Raw genomic sequence first — 19,008 nt, forward strand, 5'->3', positions numbered from 1 at the left:
CACGCCTCTCCACCTATGACTGGCAAATATGTTAGCCAATGGGTGCTGGAACAGGGTGGGCCGGCGCACCGCTTCCTCGCGCTCCCCGCTGTCCCGAGGCGCCCCTCTGGCAGACTTCGCGGCGGCCACTGCCTCGGCTAACAGCCCGCGTGCGCAAGCGCGGAGCTGTTCCTCGCTGCAGCCCCCCCCCCCACTGCCCCCGGGAATCGCACCCGCCGAGTCCACCTACTGGACTGTCTGGGCGTCCCTTACTCTGCGCTTTAGGCCCCCCAGCGCTCCTCGCGCCCCCATGGCGGAGCTGCGGCCTAGCGGCGCCCCTGGCCCCACCGCGCCCCCGGCCCCCGGCCCCGCTGCTCCGCCTGCCTTCGCCTCGCTCTTTCCCCCGGGACTGCACGCCATCTACGGGGAGTGCCGCCGCCTTTACCCCGACCAGCCTAACCCGCTCCAGGTGACCGCTATCGTCAAGTACTGGTGAGTCTGGGCCGCCAGGAGGGTGGGATCTCCGGGACAGGGGCAGCGCGGGGTGAGAGCTGTTGGAAAGAGGACTCCTGCGGGGAAGGAGTAGGGCTGAAGTTGGTGATGGGGACAAAGGGGTTAACGGGGCCCGTGGGTAGTGAAGGGTTAACCGGGTTTGGGAGAACGGGGGCGGGGGGGCGGAGTGGAGCCACGGCGTGAGAGGGAGCCGTAAAACGTGGTGAAAAGAGGGGGCGCCTGTAGGGGGTCATTAGTGGACCAGGGGAAGCCGAGGTGGGCGGCAAGGCGGGGCATGGGAGGGCTTCGGAGGAGCGAGGCCAGGGAAGCTGCGACGGCACGAGACTGCACAAGCTCAGGCGGGCCCTGGGGCCTTGGGCTGTCCTGTGGGTTAGGAGGGGAGCAAGAGGAGGGTGCTGTGCTTGTGATGAGGAGGGCTCCTTTGATACCTTCCCCAGGGAGCTCAGAAGTGTGTCCCTGTAAAGCTTTTGCTTTTGAAGTTTAACCTACCAACTCTCCTTGATAAACTTTTTGCCTGCTCTGCACAGTTCTGTCTCTTCTCTCTTCTCTTCCCTCTGTCTCTGTCTCTCTGTCTCTCTGTCTCTCTGTCTCTCTGTCTCTCTCTCTCTCTCTCTCTCTCTCTGTTTCCTTCTGGCTTTGCATCTGCTTTACTTTAGGACGTGAGTCAAGAACATGGCAGGGAGAGCCTTGGTTTGGTTCAGTATTAAGGGGTATAAGAATTTCCTACTTTCAGTGGCAAGTAGTAAATGATGGAGACCTGGGCCCTGGGCAGGGAGAAAAGTGCAGTGAGACATTAAGAGGAACTTTTTGTTTCTAGCTTCAGAATTTAGACAGCGTTTTGTTTGGGAAGCCCAGGGTAACCCCCAAGTTGCTGTTAAAGATTAGTTTGCAGATGGGCTGCCCTTTGCAGATGGGGAGGAATGGACTTTTCTAGTTTCCCATTCATGTTTGGAACCTGTTTCTTCCTTCACCCTTAAGGTAAAACAGGTGTTGTAGGGGCTTTGGAAAACAGCCTGTTTATGGTCTTTTCATACCAAAATTGAATGAAGAGTTGTTCGAATCTGTCCAGGACTACTTTCATGAAGGTATTGTTATTAAATCAATTTAGGAGCCTGAAAGACTGAGAGGCTGATTGGGGAGCTGACAAAGGGTGGTGCTGAAGGGAGAAGTGGATGACTTTCTTGATTATGGTTTTCAAAACTGAGTCTTCTCTGTGACAGCCTCTTACTGACAGGTTGTGGTGGCTTGAGGCCACCTCCTTGTGTCAGTGGGAGGATACAAAGTAGGCTGGCAGCACAAAAGGCCTGGGGACCAGCTAGTAGTTCCCCTACAGAGTCCAGAGGGAGCAGCTTCCTCTGTCTGAGAAGCCAGGAGGAGGTATGGCCTGCAATGCAGTCTTCATTGGCAGGTAAACTGTTCTTTGTATAAAGTTTTTATTTTTTTGAGACAGCATCTTGCTATGTAGTCCTGGCTGGCCTTGAACGCACTGTGTTGCCCAGGCTGGCCTTGTGGTGATCCTCCTATGTCAGCCTCCTGAGTGCTGGGATTACAGGCATGCGTCACCACTCCTGGCTGGTACAAAGGAGTTTTTGAAGAGCACTTTTAAAAGTGGAAGGCAGCTGTGTCTAACTTAATCACTTGCTCTAATAGTACCTGTGGATTTAACCATGTAGCTGTGAATTTGATTCTTGAAAAAGTTGGGCTATCCCTGCTATGTTGTTTGTTCAGGTATCATTTGAGTGTGGTAAGCCCTTGCACAGAAGTGGGCAACTGTTTTTTTGTCACCCAGGAGAGGGTTGTAAGAGGAATCCAAACATTATGCAAAGAGCTAAAGATGGTCACTGTAATAATTTTTATCATTGTCACTGCAAGCTTGTTAGCCAGGTGATTTCTTCCAAGATAGCCAGCATGCAGTGACAAGGAGAATTATATAGTACTCTGTGAAATTAGCAATGCTGCCTAGGCATAGAACATAGAACTGAGGGAACACCTCAGTGACTGGTTATTTCTAAGATATGGAGGGTTTGCAGAATTAAGACACTTAAATTCATTCATCCCACCACATTTGAGTTCTCACCAGCTTCTTTAATTTTCTTATCAGGACGAGTGGCCCAGGCTGCCTGGGTTTGGCTGTGGCCTGAGGTACCTTGGGATTGTGTTTATTTGTGGAGGGCTGGCTTTTTGGCTTATGGTCCCTGGCTAGCAGAGACATTTTGACTGAAAGCCGAAACTTTAATGAGCCAGAACAAATTAGAGATGCAGAACCTGTATTCTCTGTGCATCCAGAACCTGCCCTGTGAAGAGAGGTCACGTGTCCAAGGAATTATGGTGAGGTCTGCTCTGGCCCTCGGATAATAATATCTTTTTCTAAGTGTAAAATATGATCATTTGCCACACTCATCTGGGAGTGAGCAGTAGAGCAAAACACTCTTGAGCTTGGGAACATTCCCTGACTCTTGGTAAGTCCTCTCCTCCTGGAAGACGTGGTCAGAAGGACTGCAGTGAATACATGGCAGGTGGAATAGGGAATGGTGAACAGCATTTTGCTGCTTGTTGAATGGACCTGGACTGTAGGGTGGGCAGGATGGGAATTTGCAGCAGGACACTGGAGCAGATAGGAAGCCTGTAGTCCTATCTGGCCTGCAGATCTGCAGCTATTATGGCTTCTTCCAGGAATCTTTCCCCCTTTTCTTTCCTCCTTCCCTCAACACACTTCTCTAAATTCAGCTGGTTGTGGAATTAGATGATTTGGTGAATCAGAGTTAAGGGCAGGGACATGGGAATTTGTCCCTTTCCCTAACTTATTTGAGAGTCTAAGCTATTTGTAGCAACTTTCTTACAAATTGTATAAATAGCTTAGCATTTCCCAGCAGAGAATAAGGATTTCTACAAAAAAACCCAATAATATTCTAGCAAAGAAGAAGAAACCAGGCCTATTGGTTAGGTGGTGGTTTTGTGTATGTGTGTGTGTCGTTGTGGTGTTAGGGATTGAACCCAGGACCTTGCACATGCTAGGCAAGTACTGTACCACAGAGCTACATCCCCAGACAGAACTTACTGGTTTTTAAAATTTATTTATTTTTGTTTTTTTACAACAAAGTCTTTCCAGGTAGCTCAGGCTGATCTCAAACTTGTGGCAATTCTCCTGTCTCAGCCTTCAGAGTGCTGGGACTACAGGTGTGTGTGCCACTATGCCCAGTGACCTACTGGTTTTAATAGTGTTTAAATTGCATATACTGGTACATTTGCTGGGGTCTCCCTTAGTGTGTTTTGTTTGGTTGTTCACTTCCCTTAGCGAGCTATCTACTAGCAGAGTGCGCTGCATTAGTCTTGGGCAGAGTTGCGTGCCCCCCACCTCATTGAACCTTGGGCTTTGGGCAAAGTGTCCTATCACTGAGCCACATTTAAGTGTACCAGGTTCCCTGTCCATTTGAAGAAAAGCAGGATTTTTTTTTTTTTTTTTTTTTTTTTTTTTGAGAGTATTAGAATGTGGTCCTCGGCAGCTCCAAGTCATTTAATGTCCCAGCTTTTCCTTTGAAGCAGCAGTCTCTGGGGTCTTCTTCTGGTAGGACACTGTCACAGGGCCAGCTTGAGTTCTGCTGCACTTCTCTGGCACAGCTGAGCTAGCCTGCATATGGCCTTTGCCCCTTGCGATGATGAAAGGTCAGCTTTGATCTGTGGGATGCAGGCAGGGTCTTCACTGACTGCAGACTTTGAGTTTGCTTAGAACAAACTGTAGTTAACACAGGGATCAAGTCTTTTCAGGAATTAGATGTTGAAGAGGCCTGAACAGAGTCTCTGCTTCCAGGAACAGTGCCCCCTGGGATGCACTAGATGGTTCAGCACAGGCCATGCAGGTTTACAGGCACGTAGAAAAGTTAATCCCCTGCCAGTCCCACTTGGAATCAGTGATTTGGAACAGAAGAAAGCACTGTGGACAGCCATGAAGTCTACTTTGTTTCTAAAAGAGGCCTTGCCAGTAGGTGCTTTCAGTGCATTTGGAATTGGGTGTTCTCTGCTGGTTGCTTCCCTGCGTCTCATCTCCCAGAGATGTAGCCTCCCTTAGCTATCTTTTGCCTTTTGCCTAGGGCAAGGCCTACAGACTTGTAAAGTAGAGCTCCTTGTCTGTGTCTCCTACTGAGGCGCCTGTATTTCATCTTTTTCAGGTTGGGCGGCCCAGACCCTTTGGACTATGTTAGCATGTACAGGAACGTGGGGAGCCCTTCTGTCAATATTCCTGAGCACTGGCACTATATCAGCTTTGGCCTGAGCGACCTCTATGGGGACAGCCGAGTCCACGAGTGAGTATGTCTCACCTTTCTACCCTCTTCATGCCCATTCGTAGCCTTGAGCCTTATTTCTGAGCTTTTCCGGAGCAGGCACAATAATGTCAGTCCTGCGAGGCTGATACTTGTCAGGTGGACCCTCTGGGTTTCTGCTTTCTGTTGGTATCTACTTGTACCAAATGCTCCAGGTGAGTACTTGAGCATTGCTCCTCTCTTACAGGAAAGTGTTGATGATGGACAAGAGTTCCAGAACCAGCCGTTTTTCCTAAGCTTGCTCTGGAGTTTGGGCTAGAGGAAAGACAGTGTGACCCAGAACTTGGGCTAATGCATCCATTTTCTTCTACTTTATGAGATATTTTATTTTTATTATTTTTTCAAAGAGAAATCATTTTTAATTATGAAATATCTTAATTTATTTATTTGGTACTGGGGATCAAACTCACAACCTTGTACCTGCCAGGTAGGCGTTTAAACTACCTAGCTAAATCCTCAGCCCTAATTTTGAAATGTTTTAAACAAAGCAAAATTGAACACATTTCACCTGGGTGTGGTGGCACACGCCTATAATCACAGTACTTAGGCTGAGGCAGGAGGATTACCACAAATTTGAGGCCAGCCTAGGCTACATATGAGTTCAGGGTCAACCTGAACTACATAGCAAGATCCCATCTCAAAAGAAGAAAGCATTTACAACACTCATTCCCATGGCCTATATTCTGTTGTTCACTTCTTTTTTTTTGTATATATATATATATATATTTTTTTTTTTTTTTTTTTTTTGTCTTTTTCCTTTTTATTGGTACTGGGGATCAAACTCATGACTGCCTGCTTTCAAGGCAGGCGCTTATGCCGCTAAGCTAAACCCCCAGCCCCTGTTGTTCACTTCTTACTGAACTTGCTTTTTCTTTTTTTTTTTTCTGTACTAGGAATTAAACCCAGGGCCTTTGCATTATACTACATCCCTCGCCCCATTTTGATTTTGTGTTTTGAGACAGGGACTTGCTATATCACTAAGTTGCCAGGCTGAGCTTACACTTGAGATCCTACTGTCTTAGACTAGAGTGCTGGAATTAAGGTATGCACCCCCACACCTGATAAAGAAGATGTTTTTGTTTTTCTAGAGCTGATCATGCTACCATACTGGCCAAATTTAATTTCTACAGCATTGTAAAACTGGTAAGTACAAATATGTGGTCCGCTATATACCTGAGGAAATTGAGACTGCAGAGGTCCTGTACCTTGCTTAATGTAACTGCTTAGAAGTGATGGAGCCAGAATTTCAGTGTAGGCAGTCTGGTTGCAGTGTCCATACTCCTTTAAGGATTGTCTTATTCCTTTTTTGGGGGGTACAGGAAATCAAACTCTACACCTCGTACTTGCCGGTCAGGCACTGTGTCCAAGTCCTCTTAAACAGCTGTGTCATGTATTTGAATTTGAAAAAACTTTTTTTTTTTTTTTTTGGTACCAGGAATCAAATTTAGGATCTCATGCCTGCCAAGCAGGCGTTGTGCTGCTGAGCTATATCCCTGGCCATAAAAATCCATTTTTTCACATTTTTCTTTTTTTGTTATTGATAACTGAACTTAGAGCCTCACATATTGTAGGCAAGTGCTTTACCACTGACCTGTACCTCCAGCCCTTTTTTATTTTTTAGGAATAGAATCTTACTCAGTTGCCCAGGCTGGCTTAGAACTTGCAATCCTCCTTCCTCAGCCTCTCCTGAGTAGTTGTAATTACAGATGTATGCCTCCACCCAGCTTGCATTTATATAGTACTCTTGAGGGAGGTATTCGTTTCTTTGATGTAAATATAGTATTTTTTTCTTCATTAGCATAGTTAAGAGCTGATTTCATTTCTATTTGTGAAGAAATAGTCTAGTTCTAGTCTTCTGTTTTTGATTTCCTGTCTCTTATACACCATCTTTTTGGGGGGGCACAAGGTCTCACTATGTAGTTCCAACTGGCTTTGAGCTTACTAAGTAGCCCAGACTGGTTTTAAACTCACAGCAACCCACTTGCCTCAGTCTCCTAAGTGCTGGGTTGTACCATCTTTTTTGTATTGTGGTGGTGGCTACTTGGTTAGGTTGAAAGAGTAGGAGAGTTCTTCCTTTCCTGCCTCAACCGGCAGATTCTGGAGATGATGAAAGGATGAAAAAGTTGATAATAGCCTTTTCCCTTGTTCTAGTTCTTTTTTTTTTTTTTTTTTTTTTGTACCGGAATCAAGCTCACTACTATGTGCTTGTAAGGCAGGCGCTTATGCTGCTGAGCTAAATCTGTGGCCCCTTGTTCTAGTTCTGTCTTCCGTGTTTCTGTGTTCAGTGCACTGTAGTATTACCAGGTTCTCTTGTTATCACCATCCTAGTGATGATGGGATAGTCTCCTGAGGAGTTAAATCTGGGCTGCAAAAGGGCTGGAACTGAATTGGGGTGTCTGAGCTCTTAATTGTTGGACTATACCATTCCCTGAGGCAGGCCTGACCCAACTTCCTTTCCTCTCCTGCAATGCTTAGAGGCTGAAAACTCATCTCTCACTGCATGTTTTTGAGAGCAGTATCTGGATCTGCCTTTATAGCTAAGAAACAGATCTAGTGCAGTGTCAGCAGAAGGCTTTGGGAACAGGGACTTAATCTCGCCTGAATGGGGAGCCTGCATTATAGTATTAATAATGGAGGTAGAATAGCAAACAGATGTGGGAGTCAGGGACCATGCAGGACTTTAATTTGTATTTTTAATAGGAACCTGCAGAGGATATTTAAGAGTAGCTACCCTGTACCTTTTTGTTGGCAGATTTATTCTAAGTAAAATAATACTATTTCCTGTGTGGCTCAAGGAGTTTAAGGATTTCTCCTGTCTACCTACTTAGCAGGTTCAGGCCCCAAATAGAATGATGAGTGTAACAGAGAGAGCTCTATTTTAGTGGGAGCATCCTTTGAATTTCAAATAGGGCCTTTCTTACTGTTTTTCCTAACACTGTCCCCTTACATGGGTACCATTTTCATATGATGAAGCACTTTTATAGTGATATGTCTTTTATGATGAGATGAGACCTCATTTAGTGAGATGGATCCTTATCTTTGAGCCTAAGATTTTTCTGGCATTATTATATCCTATGACTAGAAGGATAGGAAAGGAATATTCTCAGGTATCTACCCAGTTCTGCTTTATGTAACAGAAGCCAAAAGTGCCTTTATAATTGGTCTCATACCAGGGAGACTGAATTCTTGATTTTGGTAAATTTGTAGAATAAAGGTCCGCTTTTCCAGACATTTCATGTGGTAAAATCTCTTAAGATGAGTTAATTGGTTCTCATTTAACTGAGTACTCAAAGTCAGCGTCAGAAAGGTGAGTGTTCTGCCATCCAGTGTAGGTGCTGAACGGCACAAGATTGTAATTGCAGCAAATGAATCTGGCAACGTTTTTCTTCATTGTCTCATTTTTCATTTAATAGGAGTTAAATTGCTTTTATTTTTTGTACCAGAAAATCGTGCTTGCCAGGCAGGTGCTGTGCCACTGGGCTATGTCTCTAGCCCCGTTACTTAATTTCTTTCAGCATGTATTCATCAAGCACCTATTTACTTACTTATTTATTTTGGGGGCATGGGTTTGCTGTGTAGCTCAGATTGGCCTTGAACTCTGGATAATCCTTTTGCCTCAGCTTCCTGAGTACTGGGATTACAGGTGTGCAGCACTGTGCCTAGCTAGGCACCAATTTTACATCAGAAAGAACATCAGAGCAGATGTTTTGGGGATGAAATGGCAGGACCCAATTCCTGTCTCAAAGCGCTCGTATTCTAGAGGGCAGGTAAATACTATGTGTGTGGGTATAGGACATGACGGGGAGCACAGTGGAGGGGTGACTTTCATTCAGGACGCTACATTGGGAGAGGCCCAGGGAGGAGAGGAAGCTGGAAAGGTACTTTGTAGGCAGAGCCTGGCGCACGACCCATAGCCTGACGTTGCGGGCTGCTGACACTCTTGCTGGGCTGAAAAATCTAGCTATTTCCCAAACTTCTAGTACCATAGCCATGTTTATGCCCCCTTGAATTTATTCTCTCCATTTTAAAGTGGTATAAATATATTTACTTTCCTTTCTTTCTTTCTTTCTTTCTTTCTTTCTTTCTTTCTTTCTTTTGATGCTAAGGAACAAATGTACTACCTTCATGCTGAGCTGCATTGCCAGCTTTTTATTTTTTATTTTGGGACGGGATGTTGCTAAATCACTACATTGCCTAGGCCAGGCTCAAACTTGTAACCTTTCTGCCTCAGAGAGCCGGGATTACAGGCCTGTGTCACCACTCCTGGCTCATTAAGTATATTTTTAAAAGTTGAATTGCTGGGGCCAGGGATTTAGCTCAGCAGCCTGGTAAACTCAGGAGTTCGGATCCCTGGTACCAAAACAAAACAAAAAGTTGAATTGCTATCATGTGGGAAAAATCAGCATCATTTGCCATTATTTAAGATAATCACAGAAATAACTACAGTACAAATAACACAATATTATAAAATCCTCTGTCAATTCTGTGGCCTATCACAAAAACTTCTAAGCCCAATTTCCTTGTCACCCCTCAATCTCTCTGTTTGTACAAGAGATTATCAATTATGAGAGAGATGTTAAAAGATTTAACATCAAGTAGCACTTCCCCTTCACGTGACCAGAAAAGATGAAAGAGAATTGAAGAGGGAATTTTTTATAATATGATTTAATGATTCAATATTATCATTGTCAGACAAATTCCAACTTAGGAAACAGTGACCTGCTCTGTCTTTTACACTTGATCTTAGAAGGCCCGAAGAGATGCATTGGCTGCCTTAATTGTGTAGTCGAGGAGATAAAGCTGCTTGCCAGAGGCAAGGGAAGGTAATGAGAGCAGCAGGTGGAAGGAGGATCTCCTGACACACTCACTGTTCTGTGCTATCCTTTGGGACTGAAAAGAACAGGTGAGCACTGGTTTTCTTCAAGATAAAATATGCAGGATTTTTCGCATGTTACTGTCATTAAGTTAGTGCTGTTCTTGTTATAAAATTTGCATTTTGGTGAAACCTCAGAAGTTTGACTTATCACGCAGGCCACAGCAGCTTGACTGATCCCCGCGCTGCTGTGCTCCAGCCACTGCCTCCGGTGCCTCCGGGCCTCCGTCGAGACCTGGTGCCACCGCCCCCCAGAGGCTGGGGGAGCCCAGTGACTCAGAGCCCACCGGCTGGCTCCCCCCCCCACCAGAATAAGTAGCACAGTCTGCTGCTGCCGCCACCACCCGGAGGGAAGGCGGTACAAAATAATACAGTGCAGGCCACAGCAGCTTGACTAATCTGGAGGGGAGGGACCAGCATATGCTGTCTCTGTCTGCAACTCACTAGCACACGACAGTGTGAAGGGTCATCTAGCCAGTGCTTCAGAAGAATTGTAACCAACAAAGAAAGAAACTGGAGCCTCCTGGAAGAAGCAAAAAAGATGGGAAAAGGAAGCAACAACAAGAAGTCCCCAAGTCCCAACCCTGAGAACATTGTAAGTACAAAGGAGAATGAGAACAGCAAACATGCAATATCAGACACAGCGCCAGTGGACATAAAGAGGTATATTCGGGACCTTGTAGACAAGTTCAAAAGTGAAATATTTAGCCAAATAAAGCAAGATATAAAAAGATTAATAAAAGAGATACTAAGCACCCCTCAAGCAGACCCAGACGGAAGAAGGGAGGAACTCAAACAAAGGAGAGAATCATTTGATGAAGAATATAAAAAAAATTATAGAATACATGAAACAGATTCAAAGAGATCACCAGGAAATTAAAAACTCTATGGAAAGATGGCAAATCAGCTTGAAAGAAACTAAGGATAGATTATCCAAACTGGAGGACAATTTTGCAATATGGGAGTATGAAAGGGAAAACTTTTTAAAAATAAGAAGGAAACAAGCAGTAACAATACAAAGACTAGAAGACGACAAAAGGATCTATAACTTGAGAATAAAGAATGTGAATGAAGAAGCTGGGATACAAACAACGGAACTACAAAGGTTATTCACAGAAATAATTAAGGAAGACTTCCCAAACATAGGAAAAGGAAATGATATTCTGATATATGAGGCATACAGAACTCTAGCCACCTACAACCAAAACAGAGCTACACCCAGTCATATAATAATCAAGATCCCAGAATTCAATATAAGAACAAAATATTAAAAGCTGTTAAGAGACAAGAAACAGATAACCTATAGAAGAAAGCCCATCAGAGTAATGGCAGACTTCTTGACACAAACCATCAAGTCAAGAAGAGCCTGGAGCAAAGTATTCCAAGCCCTGAAAGAAAATAATCTCCAGCCCAGACTGATATACCCTGCTAAACTGTCTCTAGAAATTAATGGAGTAAAAAGATACTTCCAAGACAAAGAGGAACTTGGGAAATTCGCAACCACCAATCCACCTCTACAGAGAATACTGCAGGGCATTCTAGAGAAAGAGAAAAGTACTAGGATTCCAGAACAGTGGCAGAGAGGCCTCAATGAATGGAGCAGAAAACAGAATGAAGAAGATAAGCAGACAACTGATGGCAAAAAAAGAATATAACAGAAATGAGGCAAAGATTTTATTCAAAACTGATATGATTGATAGTATTGCGTCTGAGCGTATAGGCAACTACACTGAAGATGACAAGACGCTACGATACACATTCTGGTTTGATAACTGCCAGTTTTTGAAGTTCTATATACAAAGTTGTGTTTTTATTGACACTGTTATGTTCTGATATATTCAGTTATACTATGATGATATAGCCAATTATATTGGAGATAACATGAGACAACGCAGGAACCATTGTAGAACTCTTTGTACAAGTTGTATGTTGATTTCGTTTTATGAGCTTATAGGAATATGTTTTGTTTTGCCTTGCTTTGTTTTGTTTCTCCCTCTAATATAGAAAGGATAGAAACACATGTTAAGACTCATGCATGTGTAGAATCTATAAATAGTTTATGAGAACTGATCTTATGACACAGGATGAAATGAACAGATACTTTAAAGAAAAAGAGACACTAAAATACCCAGTGCTGATCCTGGAGTGTCATAATGTGAAACTCAGCAATAGTATTATTCTTTGTTCAGAGGGATATTAGCCTGCTTGGGTTTATTCAATCTCAACATAATTGAAGATATGGATAACTGCATGTATGTTTAAGTGTATAGGATTGATAACCATATTTCTAAGTTTTTGTTGGATAGTTGAACAGAACTGGTTGCAGTCTCACTGTTCAAGTCCCCACTTTATATGCTCCACTTTAGTATCTTGAATAACTATTTGTAAGAAGACAATCTGTAATCATCAACTAGTGATTTCTTAGTTTATTTTTTTCTTTGAAATTATGTATTATTTCTACCTGTTTTCTGTTTGTTTAGTCTTTCTTTAAATTTTTTTAAAAAAGACACTACAGTACCTCCTTCCCCCCAAAATTAGCATTTTGTGTTACATTCCTAGTAATTCTTTGGCATGAGGACTCGTAGTGCTACCTTTTGCCAGCAGATGCAACAACTCAGGAAGCCGTTGCACGGCTAGTAAATTAAAGGCCAGCCTGGTGACCCGAACACCTGCAGTCTCAGTCCTGGGTTGTGTCACCTTTTCATTTTAGTCAGTTACCAGCACTTGTGAATGCCCACTGTGTGTTTCCTCCTAGCAGGATCTTGTTTTTTCCTGTTGACATAGGAACAAGCAGCTTGTTGACAGAGAAACAAGCAGCAGTGAAGAGGTGCCTTGCACTTTTTCTTGTTCAGGGGCAGGTGGGGAGCCCCACCTTGGCAACCCTACAAGGCTAGGAGTGAAGGACAGGCTGCTTGGATGAGTTCTGGAACAGGCAGTCCCAGTTCTTTCCCTCTGCACCTTTATGGGAAACAGGGCAGGAGAGCACTTGTTTGGATCAAAGGTTTCTTTTTCTGTTGTTTGTTGTTTTTTTTTTTTAAGTAAAATTATTTAGATGATAGTGCTTGTAATTTTTTTTTTTTTTTGTATGTGTGTGTATGGAGAGTTGTTCCCAGTTCTTTCGTGTTAGACACATTCTCTGCTACTAAGCTATACTCCCTAGGAGCCCTGTAAATTTATTTTTTAACGTATAAAAAAATTGTACATATTGATGGATTTGCATGTGATGTTTCAATGTACATCATATAATGTTTAAATCAGGTTAAGCATATCTATCTTACTAAGCATTTATCTTTTTTTGTTTGTTTTTTTGGTAGTACCGGAGATAAACTCACAATCTCATGCTTGCTAGGCAGGCACTTAGGCCACTGAGCTAAATCCCTGGCCTGACTTTTATCATTTCTTTATGGTGAAAACATTCAAAATTCTTCTTGCTTTCTGAAATATACTGTCATCTAGGAGTGGTGGTGCTCGCCTTCAGTCCAGGCACTCTGGGAGGCTGAGGAGGATTGTAAGCTCAAGCTCAGCCAGGACAATTTAGCAGCCTACCATGACTCTGTCCTCTAAGAAAAAGAGCTCAGTGCAGAGGCCTTGGGTTCAGTCCTCAGTGCCACCAAAAAATAGTTCATTGTCTGTAGTCACCACACTATGCAATAACACACCAAAACTTTATTTACTTTTGTGGTGCTGGGGTTTGAACACAGTTTAGTGCTAAGCTGCATTCCTAGTCTTCCTAGTCTTTTTTGTGTTTAATCTGAGGTAGGGTCTCAGTAAATTCTCAGCTGTCCTCAAACTTGTGATCGTCCTGCCTTAGCCTCCCGAGTAGCTAGTACTATAGGCACATGACACCTTGCTACCACAGAACTCCTTGCTTCTGTGCAACTGTAAATTAGTTCCTACAAATGAGCCTCTCCTCACCCCTCATCTCCTCACTGTTCTCCCTGGCCCTTGGTAACCCCTCTCCTATTCTCAACTGTGCTGGATCAAAGGTTCTGAAGAGGGTGCTTCTAAAGTTGGAGAGATGGTGCAGGTTACAGTTCAGAGCAGCCACTCTGAGTACTGGAGTACTTCTCTAGGACGCTGAAGGCTCGTCTCAACTGACTTCAGTGGAGAGACTGCACTGGCCATGTCCTTGATCTTGGAAGAGTTGGACGGTTGAGCCTCAGCTGCCAAGTGCTTGTTGGAAGCCCGAAGCTCTGGCCTTTTCCTCTGTGGCTGGGCAGCTGTGGATGGCAGTCTCTGGAGCTGTGGAAGAGTTGGCTTCAGTGCCCTTGCTGAGAAATTCTGGCTGCCTGTGGTACTGCCAGTGGCTCTGAGTGGGCAAAAACTGCAGGGGCCTAACCAAGGCTTGTCAGGCTGGCTGTTGGAGACGGTGCTTGTGAACTCAGGCAGGCTACTCTGACGGAATTCTGCTGGGGCAGGCATCTGTTGTGCATGTCAGGCTGGCCAAAGACAGTCTTTGTGTAGAGTTGGCTTCAGTGTCTTAGCTCCATGGTGGAAGCTACACCTCCCTGTGGGGGAGACCCGGGCCCTCCCTCACAAATGCTGACTTGGAGGTGGTGTGTTGGGATGGGGTTGGAGTTGCTCTGGCCCCCTCTGGGGCTGGAACCACTGCTGGCTAGCTTCCTGTGGCTGTGTCTGCATGGCTGGTGGAAAGCCTACTTTTCCCTTCATGTTCTTTGTTGGGCTGCACACCACATGAGTTATTTATTAAAACCTGGGCACAGATTAACTTTTCCACTTATTGTTGAGCATTGGCTCAATCTCCTACAGTTGAGAAATGCTAATTTTCTTTCCTCAACACTTGTTTTGCAGGAACTTTTTAACACAGTTTCATCCTTTGAAATTTCCAACAGAAGTTCTGGGAACTTGACCCCATTGGAACCTGCACTTTCCTCTCAAAGCTGGCACTGACTACCCCACTAAGCCACCTGCAGATCGCAGGTCCTGGCCCACCCTGGCTGGGCTCAGCAGTTGAGAGAACAGATTCTGTTATGGAGGGCAGGTCACCCTGAAGCTGTTAGCCCTCTCCCTTTCATTTCAGAGATGTTTAGTTTCAAGGATGACCATGTGGTTAGTAGAGTTCTCTGCTAAGGGCACAAATTTGGGCCACTGAGGGTGGGATGCCCTTGGTCTTTACTCAGGGAGGAGGTGACCTTGCGCTCTCCCTGACACCGAAGCTGGCACCCTGGGTTAGATTTCTGACATTGGATCTCTGAACTTCTAAATACTAAGGAGAATCCTTTTTCTCTGAATCCACAGGAAGCCATAAAACAGTGTGCATACTCCAGCAGATCTGTGTGGGTATTTGGGTTTATCCATTATAAAACATTTCCTTGCAGCATCTATTATCTTTTTAGAGTAGAGACTTCAAATTCTCCAACTCAGAAAGTCCTTTAGCAGTAAGGGCACAGTTAACTGGCTCAGCCAGGGTGGTGCTGAGGCGATTTCTTTCTTTCTGAAGAGACTTGGAAACTTTTAGGAATTTATGTGGTCACTCCCAGGATTGTTCCCATTCAGCCCGCCATTCTGGGCTCCCGTCTTTTACAAGCTGGCTTTTTCTGTGTTGAGTGGTGGCCTTTTTCCCCTCTGGGTCCTGTTCTATGTTTGCCAGCATCTCCTTTGTCCAGCATTCTGATTCAGCAGTCCTGGTGCTGGCCTTATTCCTATATCCTGCCTCTGAGTTCTCCAACTGTGCTACGTTTCTCTTTTAGGTATCTAATGCTGCTACATTTTTTGTTTCTCTTTCTAATGTTGGGTCTAGTTTTCTCCAGCCCTGAGCCCAGGGGAATGAGCTTTTTACTCCTCTGTAAAACTTTATAGCTCACTGGTCTGTCTGCCAAGCTGTGGGGCATAGGGGATGTGGCTGCACAGTACCACCAGCAAAACTGTGTTGGATGGCAGAACATCCAACAAAATGCTGTCTTTGGGTAGGGGGATGATGAGACGTGAGATTTAAAAACCTAACCTTTGGATGAAGTGAGATGTTGAAGTCCTAGAAAGCTGAGGATGAGGTCTGGGAGCAGCTTTTGGCTTTGCCCATCTCCTGTGCTTTTGAGGCTGTCTGCTCTCACCCTTATTCTTCAGGGTTTCAAGAAACTTAGAATACGCAGTAATAGCAAACACAGCCTTTACTTTGTGTAAGGTACTATTTTCCTTTTGTTGTTTTTTTGGTACCAGGAATCGAACTTAGGGCCTTGTACTTGCCAAGCAGGTGCTGTGCTGCTGAACTATGTCCCTGGTCCTTGCTATTGTTTTTGAGACAGAATCTCACTATGGAATTCAGGCTGGCTTTCAACCCTCTACATAGTCCAAGCTGGCCTTGAACTTGCCACAGTCTTCCTGCCTCAGCTTCCCAAGAGCTGGGATTATAGGCATATGCCACCGTACTAGGTTCATATAAGGTACTATTATAAGTGCTTTATAGAAATTCATTTAATCCTCAGAACAACTCTGAGATATATTCTCTTTATTCTATAAAAAGGGAAACTGAGGTTCTGAGATGTTAATCCTCTCAGTGAGTGAATAAATACCAGGACCATGAACCCAGGCGTTTTGGGTTGAGGAATGTGTGCCTGCCCACCCCCCTTTCCTCTGTCCCCAGCAGAGAGAGCAGTAGAGAACTCTGTTCGTTTATGTACCACATTCCACCGTATCTTGGATTAATGGTTGGTCCTGACTGAATAGAGTCAACCAGGAAACCTTTGTATAGGAAAGGTTGAGCTGGATATGGAAGCAGCTTTGTAGAGAAGGAGGAGTCCTGCCAGGTGATAGTGGACAGTCCTGCCAGCCAGTAGGTGACAATCATCTTTCGGGTCTAGGCCTCTGAGCCTCACTGTAGTCATTTCTAAAAGGTTACCAGGAAGCCTGCACCTGTGTGGCAGTGCAGAGGTGGTGCTGCTGGCTTGGATGAGGAGTGCATGAGGCTGCCCTTACAGTGTGGCCAGTACTACTGTGCTGAGACCGTCTTGGCCAGGCTTTGTGGGCCTTGTCCAGCCTGTGAGTACCTCAAAGCCTTGTAGCTTCTCAGGACTCTGCAGTGCTGGCCTGAGAAGGTTTCTTTCTGATATAAAGTCTGCCTTCTGGGAGGACTCATCTGGAAACATGACTTCCCAGCTGTTGATGCAGTACTATACTTGTCTCTGTTTTGTATTTTTCTCGCTACACTCTTAAACGATTGGGAATCTTGGCCGGGCTCCCGATATTTGGCACCCATTGCAACTGGAACATACAACCTTCAAGCCACAACTTCCATCAAGGTGCTTGACCTTTGGACCTTGCATGACCAAATTAAAGAGAACACAGTCTCATATTAGACATCTAGCAGGTTGGGAGTTTCATTCCCGTATATCATTTGGAGGTCCTGCCAAGATCATTGGACAGAGACTTAAAGCTGTGTGTCTGTCCAAGATGAAAATGCCTGGTGTCTACCTAGGACCTTTAGATAGAACCTCTGCAGCATATCCTGTACTGCTGATTAATAACTATGACCCCCATCAGCCTGCAGAAACCAGATGGGTCATCACGCATTACTGCTTCACAGCAGTTTGGGTTACTTTTCAGCGGGGGAATGTTACAGGCAACTGACTTAGTTAGAATTTTTTTTTTTGTACCAGGGAACTCTCAGTTTCACACTTGCTAGGCAGGTGCTTATGCTGCTGAGCTAAATCCCTAGCCTTTAGTTAGAAATATCACAGGCAAGCCGGGCATGGTGGCTCATGCCTGTAATCCCAGTACTCGGGAGGCTGAGATGGGAGGATTGTTGTGAGTTTGAGACCAGCCTGAGCTACAAAGTGAGCTCAAGGCCAGCCTGAACTGCATAGCAAAACCCCCGTCTCGAAAAAGACAAAAAAAAAAAAAAAAAAAAATCACAGGCAGTCAGGCAGGGATGGACTCTGAAAGGAGCCAGTACAGAAGACCAGATAGATACCTTGCAACTTTGGAGAAGATAGACACCTCTGCTGTGTCTGCTGTGGGCCAGACCCCAAGACAAAAGGCAAAACAAATGCAGCCACACCCTAAGTGTAAACATCAGGGATTGATATTCTAAATAGATATGGATCACAGGATCCACCATCCCAACACCCTCCTGGAAGAGTCACTATTCCAGAAGTATACCCACTTGCTATGCAACTGGCTTCCCCATTTGTCCCCAATTTGGCCAATTTTACCTGAACAGTTAATCTTATTGATTGACCACAGTTCTGTCCCACTTCATGCCCACCTGCCTTGCAAGTTACCATTTTTCCCCACCCTGGACTTGTCTCACCTTGTGGTTTTGCTCCATAAAAGTCTCTAGAAAAGATAGAGTCTTTGGCAACCCATTTGGCCTGTCTCCCAGACAGAAACTTTCTTTCAATAAATACATTCTGCTCTTAAAGAAAGAAAGAAAGAAAGAAAAGGAAAGACTGTCTTCCAGGTGGGAGTATTTTTATTCTCCTGTTCATTTGTTTGTTTTACATTTTGAGACAAGATCTCACAGAGTTGCTCAGACTCACATTGCAATCCTCCCACTGCAGCCTTCAGGAGTGCAGGGACCACTGTGAGTAGCCTCCTCTGCTGTTAACATCAGCATAGATAGTCAATTCAGAAAATGTGTTTTCTTTTACTGTGTTTTAATTTGTTTTAAATTAACAGAGGGGGTTTCATTTAAGAGCAGTTTTAAGCTTGTAAAGATTGAACAAAGAAGTTGGGTCCGTGTAGCTCAGTGGTAGAGTACACAATTAGTGTTCATGAGACCTTGGGTTCAAAAAATGAAAGACAAAAAATGAGAAAGAAAAGGGAAATTTGACTTCTCTTATAATTTCCTGTCTCCTCTGTTTAGTTTCCCTTATTAACATATTGCATTAGTGTTGTACATTTGTTACAATTGATAGACCAATATTGATCAACCAATTGATCTTTTCTTACTTCCTGAGACAGGGTCTCACTAGATAGTTGAGGCTGGCCTTGAACTCACCATGTTGCCCAGGCTGCTCTTGAATTCATGGTGCTCTTGCTGTCTCAGTCTCCTGAGTGCTGGGGTTCCCAGTGTGCACCACTGCATGCAGTGATGCTGATTTCTGTAAACAAGTCATAGTGACTGATGCTGTCCCAACTATGTGTAGATTTGTTTTACATGGATTTCTTCACTTTGGGACTGACAGCTTCCAGGGCTTCCCTGCCACCTGGTTAATTTGTAAATTCAACTTGCCTCTGCTGTTCGTGTTTCTAGGTTCAAAATAGTACATTTGCTTGGGGAGTGGTATGGTTTGTGTCTGGATGTCCCTCGCCCCACAAAGGCTCATGCAGTGATAGGTGGGGCTTTTTCAGAAGAGGCTGAATCCA

At 44.5% G+C, this 19,008-nt stretch overlaps 1 protein-coding gene across 8 annotated transcripts in view; it reads left to right on the plus strand.

Annotated features, from left to right (window-relative positions):
• Window positions 1-93: 93 nt before the first annotated feature.
• The window catches only part of Sufu (SUFU negative regulator of hedgehog signaling), a 128,828-nt gene continuing 109,913 nt past the window's right edge, over window positions 94-19,008 (plus strand). For 2 of the 8 annotated variants that reach the window (XM_063244605.1, XM_063244607.1), the window contains exons 1-2: window positions 94-471; window positions 4,659-4,793. In XM_063244605.1, the coding sequence (XP_063100675.1) occupies window positions 290-471; window positions 4,659-4,793 (317 nt within the window). In that variant the 5' untranslated portion in view covers window positions 94-289. The remainder of the gene's footprint in view (window positions 472-4,658; window positions 4,794-19,008) is intronic. The other 6 variants (XR_010046200.1, XR_010046202.1, XM_005005988.4 and 3 more) reach the window with 4 other exon arrangements.

The sequence above is a fragment of the Cavia porcellus genome, unplaced genomic scaffold, assembly GCF_034190915.1.
Source record: "Cavia porcellus strain 051 isolate PalLab524CR breed Dunkin Hartley unplaced genomic scaffold, mCavPor4.1 scaffold_2, whole genome shotgun sequence".
Taxonomy (NCBI): Eukaryota; Metazoa; Chordata; class Mammalia; order Rodentia; family Caviidae; genus Cavia; species Cavia porcellus.